At 40.6% G+C, this 16,235-nt stretch overlaps 1 protein-coding gene across 1 annotated transcript; it reads left to right on the forward strand.

The window, feature by feature from the left end:
- The first annotated feature begins 7,733 nt into the window (after window positions 1–7,733).
- MUC21 (mucin 21, cell surface associated) lies at window positions 7,734–15,779 on the forward strand. The gene is made up of 4 exons (XM_086708378.1): window positions 7,734–7,753; window positions 14,016–14,194; window positions 14,246–14,994; window positions 15,591–15,779. Exons 1-4 carry the CDS (start codon window positions 7,734–7,736, stop codon window positions 15,777–15,779), a joined length of 1,137 nt encoding a protein of 378 aa, XP_086564504.1.
- The last annotated feature ends 456 nt before the right edge of the window (window positions 15,780–16,235 follow it).

The raw sequence follows: 16,235 nt of genomic DNA on the forward strand, positions 1-16,235 counted from the left end.
CTTGGCCGTGGTGAATAACTTTTTAAAAGTATTGTTGGATCCGGTTGGCTAATATCTTGTTGAGGATTTTTGTATCCATGTTTTCAGGGAAATTGGTCTATAGTTCTCCTTTTTAGTGGGGTCTCTGGTTTTGGAATCAAGGTAATGCTGGCTTCATAAAAAGAAGAAAGTTTCCAGTTTTCCTTCCATTTCTATTTTTTGGAACAGCTTCAAGAGAATAGGTGTTAACTCTTCCTTAAATGTTTGGTAGAATTCCCCAGGAAAGCCATCTGCCCTGGACTCTTGTTTTTTGGGAGATTTTTGATTGCTAATTCATATTCTTTACTGGTTATGGGTCTGTTCAAATTTTCTATTTCTTCCTGTTTCAGTTTTGGTAGTGTATATGTTTCTAGGAATTTGTCCATTTCTTTCAGATTGCCCATTTTATTGGCATATAATTGATCATAATCTTCTCTTATTATGGTTTTTATTTCTGCAGTGTTGGTTGTGATCTCTCCTCTTTCATTCTTGATTTAATTTATTTGGGTCCTTCCTTTTCTTTTTGATCAAATTGGCTAGAGGTTTATCAATTTTGTTAATTATTTCGAATAACCAGCTTCTGGTTTCATTAATCTGTTCTACTGTTTTTTGGTTTTTGGTTTTTTGGTCTTGATAGCATTAATTTCTGCTCTAATCTTTATTATTTCCTGTCTTCTGTTGGTTTTGGGGTTTATTTGCTCTTCTTTTTCCAGCTCCTTAAGGCATAAGGTTAGGTTGTGTATCTGATATCTTTCTTCCTTCTTTAGGAAGGCCTGGATTACTATATACTTTCCTCTTATGGCCGCCTTTCCTGCATCCCAGAGGTTCTGGGCTGTAGTGTTACCATTTTCATTGGCTTCCATGAACTTTTAAATTTTCTCTTTAACTTCTTGGTTAGCCCATTCATTCTTTTGCTAAAGAATGTTCTTCAGTCTCCAAGTATTTGTTACCTTTCCAAATTTTTTCTTGTGGTTGATTTCGAGTTTCATAGCGTTGTGGTTTGAAAATATGCATGGTATGATCTTGATTTTTTTGTACTTGCTGAGGGCTTATTTGTGTCCCAGTATGTGGTCTATTCTGGAGAATGTTCCATGTGCACTGGAGAAGAATGAGTATTCTGCTGCTTTAGGATGAAATGTTCTGAATATATGTTAAGTCCACCTGGTCCAGTGTGTCCTTCAATGCCATTGTTTCCTTGTTGATTTTTTGATTAGATGATCTTTCCCTTGCTGTGAGTGGGGAGTTGAAGTCTCCTACTATTATGGTGTTACTATCAATGGCTTTCTTTATGTTTGTGATTAATTAATTTATATATTTTGGTGTCTCCACATTTGGCACATAAATATTTACAAGTGTTAGGTCTTCTTGGTGGATAGACCCCTTAATTATGATATAATGCCCTTCTTCATCTCTTGATACAGTCTTTATTTTAAAGTCTAGATTGTCTGATATGAGTATGGCTACTCTGGCTTTCTTTTATTGACCATTAACATGACAGATGGTTCTCCATCCCCTTACTTTCAATCTGAAGGTGTCCTTAGGTTTAAAGTGGGTCTCTTGTAAACAGAATATAGATGGATCTTGTTTTCTTATCTAGTCTTTTACTCTATGTCTTTTGATTGGAGCATTGAGTCCATTGACGTTTAGAGTGAGTACTGAAAGATATGAATTTATTGCCATTATGTTGCTTGTAGAGTTGGAGTTTCTGGTGGTGTTCTCTGGTCCTTTCTAATCTTTGTTGCTTTGGGTATTTATTTATTTATTTATTTATTCATCTTTTCTTCCCTCAGAGAGTCCCCCTTAAAATTTCTTGCAGGGCTGGATTAGTGGTCACAAACTCCTTTAATTTTTGTTTTTCTGGGAAACTTTTTATCTCTCCTTCTATTTTGAATAAGAGCTTCTCTGGGTAGAGAATTCTTGGATGCATATTTTTCTGACTCAGCACATTGAATATACCCTGCCACTCTTTTCTGGCCTGCCAAGTTTCTGTGGATAGGTCTGCTACAAACCTGACCTGTCTTCCCTTGTACGTTAAGGACTTTTTTCCCCTTGCTGCTTTCATGATTCTCTCCTTGTCTGAGTATTTTGTGAATTTGACTATGATATGCCTTGTTGATAGTCGGTTTTTGTTGAATCTAATGGGAGTCCTTTGTGCTTCCTGTATTTTGATGTCTGTGTTTTTCCCCATGTTAGAAAAGTTTTCTGCTATGATTTGCTGACATAACCCTTGTACTCCTATTTCTCTCTCTTCCTCTTCTGGGACCCCTATGATTCTGATGTTCCTTTTTAATGAGTCACTGGTTTCTCTAATTCTTAAATTGTGCTCTTTTGTTTTAATCTCCCTCTTTTTTTCTGCTTCATTATTCTCCATAAGTTTGTCCTTTATATTGCTGATTCTCTGTTCTGCCTCATCCATCCTTGCCGCTGTGGCCTCCATTTGAGATTGCAGCTCAGTTATAGCATTTTTTATTTCATCCTGACTAGCTTTACTTCTGTTATCTCCACAGAAAGGGATTCTAATCTATTTCTGACTCCAGCTAGTATTCTTAATATCATGATTCTAAATTCTCGTTCAGACATCTTGCTTGTATCTGTGTTGGTTATGTCCCTCACTGTCGTTTCTTCCTGCTCTTTCTTTTGGGGTGAATTCCTTCATTTTGTCATTTTGAAGGGAGAAAAGGAATTAATGAGGTAGAAAAAATTAAAGTTAAAAAATATTAAAATTTAAAAATATTAAAATTTAAAAATATTAAAATTTAAAAATATTAAAATTAAAAAATTAAAAACAAACATACACACACAAAATTGAATAAATGATGCTAGATCCTAGGTGTGTTTTGGTCTGGGTGTGAAAGGGGCTTGATAGATTAGAGAAAAAAGGGGGGCGGGGGAGAGAAATCATTTGAAAATTTGAAAAAATGAATACACTGAAGTAGACTAAAATAAAATGATGGAAATAAAATAGTATTTGAAAAAATTTACACAAAAGCAACAAATATAGTAAAAAACATTAAAGAAAAATACTTTTAATAAAAATGAATTTTTTCCTCTTTCTGTATTCAAGAAAAATAAATGAAAAAGAGAAAAAGAAGAAAAATGAAAGAAAATTGAATAGATGGACCAGCTAACTGGTCTGAAATACAACTGAAATACAACTGAAATACAAATTACTTTGTTTTCCCCTAGAATTTAAACTATGAGGTGCTTTATAGTCCATAAACTAAGCAGGCAGTGAGACTTCTGTTCTTGAAGAGGGAGGATGGCCCACTTGGGCAGGGCTTAGTGTAATGTCTCTGTTCCTCACTAGATGGTGGTGCTTAGCTTACTGGGGTGGATTGTTGTGGTGCTTGTGGGTGTGTATGCACATGTGCAGGAGTGGTGAAAATGGCGTCACCCAGCTACTCAGTCTCTAGTATTGGAACTCTGTTCTCCCTGATCAGCAATTGTGCACCTGTCCTTTGTCTTCAGCTTCTATCCACTCCCCGCTTTTACACAGTCCATGACCAAGCTCCAGGCAGCACCTCCCTCCTGAGTTTTGTCTCAGATGTGGCTGTTTTTCCTGACCCCTTACTTCTGAGGGACTGCAACTTTGAGCCATTCTGCCCCTCTGTGGAGGGTATCCCTGAGCGATGGCTGGGTGCTGGCTGCATCCAGGAATGTTCACAGGACTGTGCTGCTGCCGTTGCCCAGAGACTGCAGCCAGGTGCCAACCCGCCCCAGAAAAATTTTGCGAGATAGTGTAGCAGCAGCATTTCAGGGATTATGGAAAATCACAACGCACATCTGGCACTAGACTTCACCCTTAATGACCTTGTTCCAGCACCAATGAATGTGGTTGTTCTCTGGGGTCTGCTGGGACCAGGTGGCCTCATAACTTCTACCAAACATCCTTCCAACAGTGGAACTGCTTCTCCCTGTGCGGCCAAAGAATCTCCTGGACCCCACTCTGCTCCTGGGGATTTGCCCTTCCCACCAGAGCACCAGCAGGTATCGAGCTGTGGAGTTTCAGACTCTGCGCTCTCCCTTTTATAGTCTTAATGGAATTTAAACCCTCTCCTTTCTTCTTGGTCCTTTCTCCTTTCCCCCTTTTTAGTTCATTCCTTGTCGCTGTTTCCACTTTCTCTCTAGCTGCTTTTGGGGAGGGGTGCTTTTCCCATATTCTCCCCCCTCTCCGTCCTCTGTCTGCATGCAAAAGTGGCTCCCTGCCCTCCGTGGCGTCTCTCTCCCCATGTTCACCTCTCCATGCCTTGTACCTGCTGAATTCTGTGGTTCAGGTTGTGCAGATTGTTGTGTTAATCCTCAGATCAGTTTTCTAGATGTGCAGGATGGTTTAGTGTTTTCTGGCTGTATTTCAAGGACGCAAGACACACAAAAAACTTCCATGCTGTTCTGCCATCTTGGCTCCTCCCTCCCTTATCTTTTTTTAAAACTGAAGTATTATTTACAAGAAGTCCACACATTTCAAATGTACAATCTGATTAATTTAAACATGTGCACACACCCTTATAAAGTTCAAAATATAGAACATTTCTATCATTTGAATAGTTTTCTGTGTGTGTCCTGCCAGTCAACCCAGTACCTGCCCAACCCAAAGTAAATACTATTCTAATCCTTCTTTTATGAACTTTCATTTCTTCTTTTCCTGTCCTCATATACATGCAAATTTCTTTGTTGATTAGCACAACAAAAGACTCCCTATTTCTGGGAGACTCTACTGCCTAGGTACAGGATGTGGATTTACCCTTGTCTTGAGAATTTTGTGGCATATAACCTTACCAAAGTACAGGGCAAGATCATAACATTTACATACAGACTATGTAAGTGCAATAATTGGAAGGCTGTTTTCTCAGAAGAGTGAGTAAATAAACAATAAGAAGAGAACCAGCAATATCACACCTACAAAAAAAAGCATAAGAGAAAACAGACAGAAAGTTAAAATTTGTGATTTTTTACAATCTAAGAAGGTTTAGTGATATCAAAGGAAAAGATTTAATTCTAGTAATATATGTTTTTTCTCTTTTAGAAGGACTTTTCTTTTCCTCTGATAAAGAGAGGCATTTAATACCTCCATAATTACAGAATTGGCATTGGTCCAGACCTGGACTCAGGACTGAGCTCTGGGATGTTCCATAATTGGGAAAATAAACTGGTTCATGGGGGAGAACATGGATTTGGACATGGAGTGGGCCATGATGTGGACCATGAATTGAGCCACACCTATGACAGTGGTTATGTAATGAATCACGGCAGAAGTCATGGACATGGAGGAGGCCATAACAAGAGCCATGAAATGGATCACAGAGGAGGAAGACAAGGAAGCCATGGATGACAAGGGGAGTATGGACAAAGACTGAACAATGGAAGATATTCTAGGAAAGAAAATATTGGGGAAAAAAGCAATCATGAAAAAGAAGGCAGTGACGATAAAATGGGTCAGGACGTATTTTCAAAAAGTCTTCAGGAAATTGGCCTTTGAGATGGTCATGAGCAAGGTCAAGAAAAAGAACCAGAGAAAAGATCACAAAGAGCTTAACCAACAGGCCAGCCAGAAAAATAGAGAAAGATTCTAGAGGAGACCTGCAGCTTTCTCTAGTTTACATGTGAGCTCAAGTGAAAATATTCCCTGGGCTTAACCATAGTTCAGAAACTCTTAGGAGGTCACAATCTCTGAACAATTTCTCTTTGATCTCCTGATGAGCAAGTGATAATAATCTATGCGCTTTCAGCTTTGGATTTCTACTTTTGTTTCCTTGGGATGCAATGCAACCAGTAAGAGAAAGAATAGTATTATTATGGCTTAAAAAAACAAAACAAAACAAAACCTCGAGGCACCTGCGTGGCTCAGTTGATTAAACGTCTCTTTTTTTAATTTTATTTTTTATTTTTTAAAATTTACATCCATGGGGCGCCTGGGTGGCGCAGTCGGTTAAGCGTCCGACTTCAGCCAGGTCACGATCTCGCGGTCCGGGAGTTCGAGCCCCGCGTCAGGCTCTGGGCTGATGGCTCAGAGCCTGGAGCCTGTTTCCGATTCTGTGTCTCCCTCTCTCTCTGCCCCTCCCCCGTTCATGCTCTGTCTCTCTCTGTCCCAAAAATAAATAAACGTTTAAAATTTACATCCAAATTAGCATATAGTGCAACAATGATTTCAGGAATAGATTCCTTAATGCCCCTTACCCATTTAGCCCAACCCCCCTCCCACAACCCCTCCAGTAACCCTCAGTTTGTTCTCCATATTTATGAGTTTCTTCTGTTTTGTCCCCCTCCCTGTTTTTATATTATTTTTGTTTTCCTTCACTTATGTTCATCTGTTTTGTGTCTTAGAGTCCTCATATGAGTGAAGTCATATTATTTTTGTCTCTCTCTGACTGACTAATTTCACTTAGCATAACTACGTGGATGGAACTGGAGGGTATTATGCTAAATGAAAGTGTCTATTTCAGCTCAGGTCATGATCTCACAGTTCCTGGGATTGAGTCCCATTTCGGGCACCATGATGACAGCATGAAGCCTGCTTGGGAGTCTCTTTCTCCCCTACATCTCTCTCTGCCCCTCCCCACTCATGCTCTCTCAAAAACAAACATTAAAAAAAATACCTCATAATATTTGTGGTAGCCAGATCAGTTGTTTGCTGTTTGGACATTCTTTCCCCCTTTCTCCTTTGTTACTGAGTGCTTACTACGTGCTAAGCATTGTACTGACTTTAAATGCATTATCATATATGATTGTGAAATTTGTAATCTCAAAACAATCTTTTGAAAACTTCCACTTTTCTGGGAATATAGTGAATAAAGTATGTTAACCACTCCTCTTAACAAAAGCAACAAAAATTGCCAGTTAATATAGAAAAAAATATTTGTAGCTCTATCAATTAGGTAGATGGTAGTATTTAGATCAACAATGGAGAGAAAGCAGAGACTGACAGAGGCTCAAAGAGAGCTCTGAACCAGCCTTTGCATTGAGGGTATCTGCCAAATCTGGTTAACATAAATTTATCTTCTCACAGCTTCTTAGCAGGTAGGGTACAGGAGACAAAGTCCAAGGCCTGAACAAAGAGTGGAGTCTAATAGGAGACCCTAAATAAAGCTGAGATATTAATGGTTAAAGCCTAGAATATGGTTAAACTAGAATAAAAGGACCTTGCCCATGGTGCACACTGGGGACTGAGAAGAATGTCTACCTTGAAATTGAACATTGAGTAGAGGGGCAGGGGTGAAAAATCTCCCCAGAGGATTTGTAATCGCATGGCATTCTTCATTTGTTTTTGTTTTTGTTTTTTCTAAGTCGGAGGAAGGTAAATCTATTGAATCATTTTGTAATAAAAGCAAACATTTAAAAAACACTAATAGCAATATGTCTCAGAGGAAAATGGCAGTCCTTTCATTGTATGCTTAAACCAGCAGCCTAAGAGGACAGAAACAACACAGGTTAAAACCTACTGTTGAGTTAATTTCTAAGACTTCCACCAAAAAAAAAAAAAAAATGAAAAAATAAAAATAAAAACACCTATCATACTAGATGCTGAAAGCAAGGTTTTCACACCAGAGACCTCTCCTTCATTGAAAAATGAGATCATATCGAGGATATCTTGGCAAAACTATGTCAGTTGATCTTATGTCATTGACTCCAGCTGTGGAAATGGTTTTTGTGGCTGGTTGCAGAGGCAGATTCCAAAAGCAGTGGGAAGTCACTCTCTATATCAGGGTTGAATCCCGACCATGGAGTTGACTGGTGAAAGGTACACAAGAGGCATTCTTTTTTTTTTTTAATATGAAATTTATTGTCAAATTGTTTTCCATATAACACCCAGTGCTCATCCCAACAGGTGCCTTCCTCAATGCCCATCACCCACCCTCCACTCCCTCCCATCCCCCATCAACCCTCAGTTTGTTCTCGGTTTTTAAGAGTCTCTTATGTTTTGGCTCCCTCCGTCTCTAACATTTTTTCCCCCTCCCTCATGGCACAAGAGGCATTCTGCAAGCAGCTGCTAGCAGCCTGATCTTCACTGAACTGATGTCATTCCTTCCTTCCTTTTTAATTTTATTTTAGAGACAGAGAGAGTGAGTGTGAGTCAGAGGAGGGGTAGAGAGAGAGGGAGAAGGAGAGAGACTCTTAAGCAGGCTCCAGGCCCAGTGCAAAGCCTAACTCCAGGCTTGATCTATCCACTTTGAGATCATGACCTGAGCCGAAATCAAGTCAGACACTTAACTGAGGCACGCAGGCCCCCCAACTCTCTCTCTTTCTCCCTCCCTCCCTCCCTCCCTTCTTTCCTCCCTCCCTCTTTCTTTCTTCCCTCTCTCTTTCTTTTTCTTTCTTTCTTAGTTGAGGTATAATTGACATAGAACATGATAGTGGTTTCAGGTGTACAAAATAATGATCTGATATTTGTATACGTTGAGAGATGATCACCACAATAAGTGTAGTTAATATCTGTCTAGATTTGTAGCTTCAACATCATGAAAACTAGGTGACAGGAAACCATCTTAGAGCCACCTATTATTTTCCAGGTCTCCTTCATCTTTGGGAAGATTCTTCTTCTCTACTTCTTTGTCTCTTCCAAATGCCATGTGACAAGTAAGGAGAAAATCACTGGGATGTGCTACAAATTAAAATCCTAAAATACGCTGGCTACTACATATATGTTTTTATGTTTTCCTTTTTGTTTTTCCTGTGTCCTTTATAATTTCATGCTTACTATGTGCCAAACACCATCCTAGTGCCTTTAAATACACTATCATTTATTTCTCAAAAAAAATCCAGTGAAAACTTAAATTTCTGTTTCTGTAATGGACTAAGTGTGTTGACTTAAAATACCTTGAAGAACTTAAAATGGTGGACTAAAAATCATCTTAAATGAATCAGTGAGTTGGCGGGAAAGTAAGGAATGCTAGAATTAAAGGCTAAGCTAAGGTAGGAACCCAAGAAGGTAAGAGGAGCACTGAAGCCAACGTTAGCCAAACCCAGTGAACTTTTCTGGTAGCACAGCCTCAGTCCGACTGACTAGCCCAGGTGAGGACTCTCACAGTAGACCCTCACATAAGCCTGCAACCTTCAGGGAGTGTAAGCTAAAAATAAACCCACTCTTCCTCTCAGGAAATGCAAACAAAATTGCCTATCTCTAAACTTGGCATGGGGGAAGTATCTCTGGAGAAATAACTTGTAACCACATACTTTACATGGCTTGTAGTTCCAAATCATGGGTTATTCAAAAGACTTGAAGCCTACAATTTAATTTGGCCAAAACATGCAAATTCTCTATGGAAGGTCAAGCCCTCATCTTAGGCTTCAAAGTACTTCTACAGATACCTTTGCAAGAAAAACAAATTCAGTCATAAATCTCAAGTACAACGATCTCAGAAACCATCAGTGAAAGCCAGCAAGAAACAAAACACAAAATAGACAGCAAGATCAGATCCACAAAAACTAAAGGTATTAGAATTCATAAATACAGAATATAAAGCTAGTGGGTTTATTCACACTGGTCAGAATGGCTAAAATGAACAAATCAGGAAACTATAGATGCTGGCAAGGATGTGGACAAATGGGAACCCTCTTGCACTGTTGGTGGGAACACAAACTGGTGCAGTCACTCTGGAAAACGGTGTGGAGGTTCCTCAAAAAATTAAAAATAGAGCTGCCCTATGACCCAGCAATAGCACTGCTAGGAATTTACCCAAGGGATACAGGAATGCTGATGCACAGGGGCACATGTACCCCAATGTTTATAGCAGCACTTTCAACAATAGCCAAGTTGTGGAAAGAGCCTAAATATCCATCAACTGATGAATGAATAAAGAAGATGTGGTTTATATATAAATGAAATATTACCTGGCAATGAAAAAGAATGAAATCATGCCATTTGCAGCAACATGGATGAAACTGGAGGGTATTATGCTAAGTACAAGTCAGTCAGAGAAAGACAGATATCATATGTTTTCACTCATATGTGGATCTTGAGAAACTTAACAGAAGACCATGGGGGAAGAAAGGGGGAGAAAATAGTTACAAACAGGGAGAGAGGCAAACCATAAGAGACTCTTAAATACAGAGAACAAACTGAAGGTTGATGGGGGAGTGGGGAGAAGGGAAAGTGGGTGATGGGCATTGAGGAGGGCACTTGTTGGGATGAGCATTGGGTGTTGAATGCAAGCCAATTTGACAATAAATTATATTAAAAAAACAAAACAAACAAAACAGAATGAAAGTTCCAGGAATACAGAAACTATATAAAATAAATAAATAAAAATAAAGTAGGTAGGTTTAAATGTATGTCATGGCTTTATGGTTGTCCACTAATATTCATTCTCCATCTTTAATGATAATATTCTCAAGTTTTAGTTGATCACAAGCCCACTCTGCTAGTCACTATATTCTCCAGTCTCTCTTTCAGCTTACTTTAGATGTATGACTATGTTTGGCTGGAGGTGTGTAAACAACAATAATCTCTGATGAAGTTAAAAATTAAGACAGATCTAAAAGACTTGGTAACATTAGGATATGAGTTGGGAACTGGGTAATAGAATTCCAAGATTCTTCTATTGTTTTGAAAGAGACTAAAGACACTAATTATATATATATTCTGATAAGTATGCATGCAAAAAAAATTTTAGGATTATGTCTAAGGGGTGGAATCTGGACTTGAATTCAGGACCTTTGCCTCCAAATAAGTCTAGAGGGGAAAGAAAAGGAATTCTTAGAGTGCTATTGGCCTCTCAGCCATAGAATGGGATTATGGGATTGCTAGATGTCTAGAGCCTTCCCTGTTATTGAGCAATTCCTCACACTTCAGCCTCAGGAACTGCCCATCCCAGCTGCTAGGTTGATCTGCATCAGCCTTTTCCAGCCCACTTTGTCCCCTCTTGACTCCTTCACATCTTCAGCCACCTCCTGCTTCTTTCAAACAGGTCTTATGTGTCAGGGATATTTGTTCACCTACAAATAAACTGAGATGTTGCTTCTTCCACAAAGTTTCTCATTAATGGGAATGAAGGGTGCCTGGGTGGCTCAGTCAGTTAAGCGTCCAAATTTGGCTTAGGTCATGATCTCATGGTTCGTGGGTTTGAGCCCCACAACGTACTCTGTGATGACAGCTCAGAGCCTGGAGCCTGCTTCAGGTTCTGCATCTCCCTCTTTATTTGCCCCTCCCCTGCTCATTCTCTTTATTTTTAAAAATAAAAATAAAAATAAAATAAAATGGGAATGAAGACAGCTGACTTGGTCACACAGACTGTGCGCTGAAACTCCCATCAATCCATCTCCTTCACCTTGGCCACAAGATGCCTTTCCCATGAACCCCCAAAACTCTCTGCTTATTTGGGTCTGTTCAGTCCTATTCATTTAGGGGACTGTGTGTCCTTTGCTGTTACATCTGTGTTCAGACGAATATGAAGTTTCTAGAGAATTTGGACTATATATCTCACTCCCTCAACAGACTTGAAGTCTCCTAATTGGTGTTTGTGGTATATCCTACTGAGAGATACTTCATTAGGCTAAGGAGAAGGAACATCTGAAGGATTCCAGGGCAGAGAAAATCCTACAGATTCCTCTGAAAACAAACAAGAGGGGAACTTCTATGGTGGAGGATCAGAGAGGGAAATTATACCACCCCTTCACCTGCTATGAGCCTGATGAGGGGCTTGTTCTGCACATTTTACACTCTTCATGCCCTCAGCCTTAATGATCCAGAGACCCCAAATATGGCTTCATCAGCCCCTGGATCTCTCTTTCCCTGTTCATTCAGTGTGCACAGTTGAGTGCTTACTGCATACCCAGTAATGCTCCATCTGTCTTCTGTCTTTAACCCAGAAGCCCAGATACCTAGTTCCTGCTAGGTCTCATATTTGAGTCTCATATTTCCATTTGATTCAGAAATTTGGGGTACCACCCCCTTAGCTCACTTCATTAGGGCTATTTCCTTGCCAAAGCAGACACACAGAACTTCTTGGCCAGGAAACAAAGTCTTGCAGTAGAACAGGTTTCTGGCCCCATCTCTGCCTTAGAGGGTAGGTCCCTTCCACTCTGACAAACTTAATCACTTTATATTAGTCTACTTCCTGCTATGACCCAGCCAGTCCAGTGCCCTGCCTAGTGTGATCATGTCATTCTCCTTTCTCACCTTCCTCTTGACCCCTAGTCTATTCCTTCCCAGGCTCAGTATTGTTTAATTTCTCACAGTTGGCAGAGGAATAAGTCATCTTTCCTACTCCTCCCCAACACATAAGAAACTATAAAGGTCCTTGAAGCTCATCCACAATAAAGAAAGAGGCAAGAACATTGCATGGAAGAAGCTTAAGGAACCCAAGCATCCAGTCTTCTGCCCACTAGGCTCAAAGTTCTTCCAAAGAACAAGTACTTAAGAGACCCAAGTTTCTGGAAACTCTAGCTTTTACCTCTTCACCTTGAACTCTCCTTTCTCAAGAATCCTGTTCTTTGCCTTCTAGATCTTGGCCACAACTGGGATTTGGGTATCTTACCTTCCAACCACAACAAGACAGATCAAGATGTACAAAGGACACATTATCCTTAAGTGTTGGCTACTATTGCATCTCCTACTTTTAGAAACTGGTAAGTGATTTCTTTTAAAAGTGGGTGATCTGAGAACCTTTTAGGTGTTTTGGGAGAGGCTGACCACTGCTAGGACTAGCTATGGTTCTCTTCCATAGAATGAGGATCAATTGTTTTACCCCAATCACTTCAATATAATTAGGTATCACCCAGGAGGCAGTTAGAACCCAGGGATTAAAACTGTAGACTCTGGTCTCAGATTACCTGTGTGTAGATCATGGCTCCAATGTTACCTGTGTACTTTGGGTGAGTCATTTAACTTCTCTGTGCCTCCACTTCTGCATTTATAAAATGGTAATAATCTGTGGGTGGCTGGGGAGTTAAATACTAAGAACAGGAAGAGTTAACTGTTGTGTCATTCCTAGTCTTGGTCATCTCAGTTTCTTTTAAGTTTTACTCAAGATTCTGATCTTAACCCCAATTTGTACCATATTGCTGATATGGGGGAGGGGCTTCCCCCCATAAAAGTCTAATCCTATGTTAGTTCAAATAAACCTGAGGAAAAAATACACATGTGTGGAATGAGGTGATAGGTACCCATGTTCCAGTTAGTGGTAAATGAGTCACAGATTAATTTTGGTTATCTGGAAGAGGTTGTGTATCTTTGTCCTTCAGTGTTGTGAGTGGAAAGAAATAAACACAACTTTAACTCAGTCGGTTTACCCAAGGTTGAAAAGATGTGCTATACATTATAGCCATTAATCCTGGGAGATCTTATATGTTTAAACTACATATAACATATTCTTCTCCAGCCTCTGGTATAGAGATCAGGAATCCCTGGAAATTTAATGCATATGGAATCACCCAACCCCTCATTGAAAGGTCCCATCTCAAACTCTGATTCATTTAATCTGGAGTGGTATGCCTAGGAATCTTTATTATTAACAAGCTACTCAGACAATTTTGATGTAGATATTTTCTGAATAACACTAAAAAATATTTTCTAGGAAAGGAGCAATACTATTTTAAATGAATTAATATATACTAGTTTCACCTGGCTTTTGCAATTCCTTTATAATACTTCTTATCTGTATTGGATCTTATATAGCAGCATATGGAATAAGCTTACTGCCAGTGAAACTAGGTTATGTAATCTTGGTGTTGGGGATGGGTGGGGAGGGCAATTTAGCATTGTGGCTGAAAGTGCAGATCCAATAGCCTGGGTACAAATTCCTGCTCTACTACTCTGTATAAACATGAGCAAATGTCAACATTTCTAAGCCTCAATTTCTTCTTCTTAGCTGTTGATAACAATAGTATCTAGTTCATAGGGCTGTTAGTGAGCATCAAAGAGAATTATCCATGTAATGAATTTAACCAAGCATTGAGCAGAAAGTATTTATGCTCAATGTATATGTTTGTCATCATTTATTATTATCAGCAGGTGTAACACCCAGTGCGTTTAGCACATCAGGCACAACTTCTGGTGGGACCAGTATAACCTCCAGCACTAAATCCAGCACAGCCTCTGGTGGAACCAATACAATCTCCAACACTGGATCTAGTGTGATTTCTAGTGGAACAAGTATAGCCTCTAGTACTGTATCCAGCACAACCTCTGGAGGGAACAGCACAGTCGCTAATACTGGATCGAGCACAACATCTGGTGGGACCAGTATAGTCTTCAACACTGGATCTAGTGTGACTTCTAGTGAAACCAATATAGCCTCCAGTACTAGATCCAGCACAACCTCTGGAGGGACCAGCATAGCTGTCAATACTGGATCCAGCACAACATCTGATGGGACCAGTACAGCTTCCAACACTGAATCCAGTGTGACCTACAGTAGTTCCAGCACAACCTCCAATACCGAAACTAGCACACCCTCTGTAGGGACCAGCATACCTGTCAACACTGGATCCAGCACAACCTCTGGCAGAACTAGTACATCCTCCCAAACTAGACCCAGTGTGACTTCCAGTGGGTCTGGCATAACCTCCAATACTGAATCTAGCACAACCTCCAGAGGGAGTAGTACACCTGTTAACAGTGGATCCAGTGAAGCCTCAGGTGGGACCAATATAGCCTCCAACACTGGATCCAGCACAACTTCTGGTGGGACCAGCATGCCTGCTAATACTGGATCCAGTACAACCTCCAGTGGGATAAGCACAGCTGCCAGTCCTGGATCCGGTGAGATCTCCAGCAGGACCAGTGTAGCCTCCAACACTGGATCTAGTGTGACTTCCAGTGGGACCAGCACAGCTGCCAACATTGTATCCAGTGCAACCACAGGAAGCTCTGGCACACATTCTCCAACTGGAACACACACAACATCCAATGGCACGAGTGCTACAACTCCAGTGAATGAAGTGACACCCAGTGGGTCCCTGAAACCATGGGAAATCTTCCTCATTACTCTGGTCTCTGTTGTAGTGGCTGTGGGATTCTTTGCTGGGCTCTTCCTCTGTGTGGTGAGTGCCTAATATGTAGGAAAGTGCCTGGGGGAAGGAGTAGCAGGAACATAAGGGAGTGGGATATGAAGAGTAAGGTCACCAAGTTGTGGGGTGGGTAAGAAGGAAAGAAATATCAGGGGAGTGTCACTAAAGAAAAGTAGGAAGTTAGGGGTGCCTGGGTGGCTCAGTCCGTTAAGCAACTGACTCAGCTCAGGTCATGATCTCATGGTTCTTGAGTTCGAGCTCTGCATCAGGGTCTGTGCTGACAGCTCAGAGCCTAAGGCCTGTTTCAGATTCTGTGTCTCCCTCTCTCTCTCTCTCTGCCTCGCCCCCCACTCACACTCTGTCTCTCTCTCTTTTTCTAAAAAAAATAAATAAACATTTAAAAAATTTTAAAAAAAGGCAAGAAGTTAGAACTGGAAGAGCCAATCAAAGTGCAATGGGAAACTACTGACTTGTGGAAAAAGAAGGCTGAAAGAAGGAATAAAGTCTAGAGGAAGGAATACTAGGTGAGAGAGATGATATGTAGGGGAAGACGATTACAGAAAGAGTCCATGGTTAAAGCTTGGAACAGGGGGATACAATTCTGAAATGATTCATCCTTCTTTTTCTAGAGATATTCCCTGTCTCTGAGAAACGTCTTTGACACAGCTGTCTACCGTCCCCATGGCCCCAACCTTGGCATGGACCCTGAAGGGTATCACGGAGTCCACTACAGCTCTAGTTGGAGGCCTAACTGGTTCTGGAGGAGACCAGTATCCTCAATAGCCATGGAGATGAGAAGGAGATACAATGGGCCCTGAGTGGCCCCTGAAGCCATAGTGCCACTTTTTTCAAGGAGAAAGTTGACCTGGGAGACCAGAGACTTCAGTGTCCTTTCATTTGTCCCCAGGAGTCCCCTCCCAGCTTTGTTTGGGTCTCTGACAGCCTTGAGGAAGACATTCCCTCTCTCTTGATTTTAACAGACTATGGAAGGAGGAGATTCTGTTGTCATTTAGCTAAGAAATAAACACATCAAAAATATATGACAAAGAGAATCTGTGTGCACATGAGTGGATGTCTACAGTGCTGAATTGAATTTCCCAGTTCTGTGAGAAAGCTCCCATGCCAGAACCCACCTGGCATTCAAAATCTCCACAACAAAATCCAGGGACCTCATTCCTACCTGTCCCCTTTCTCTAATCTTTATTGCCCCAAGCAGGACCCCTGTGTTTCTGAGCCTCACCCAGATTGACAGGAGAATTGAATTGGGAGAGATG

The sequence above is a fragment of the Puma concolor genome, chromosome B2 (genome assembly GCF_028749965.1).
Source record: "Puma concolor isolate L17-30 chromosome B2, mPumCon1.1.hap2, whole genome shotgun sequence".
NCBI lineage: Eukaryota > Metazoa > Chordata > Mammalia > Carnivora > Felidae > Puma > Puma concolor.

Excerpts from the sequence above, each read along its gene's own strand:
- MUC21 (XM_086708378.1), top strand. The coding sequence starts at position 7,734 with ATGGAGTTGACTGGTGAAAG. Across the intron at positions 7,754-14,015 it reads ATGGAGTTGACTGGTGAAAG|TATAACCTCCAGCACTAAAT; the intron begins GTACACAAGAGG and ends TGGTGGGACCAG. Across the intron at positions 14,995-15,590 it reads CTGGGCTCTTCCTCTGTGTG|AGATATTCCCTGTCTCTGAG; the intron begins GTGAGTGCCTAA and ends TTCTTTTTCTAG.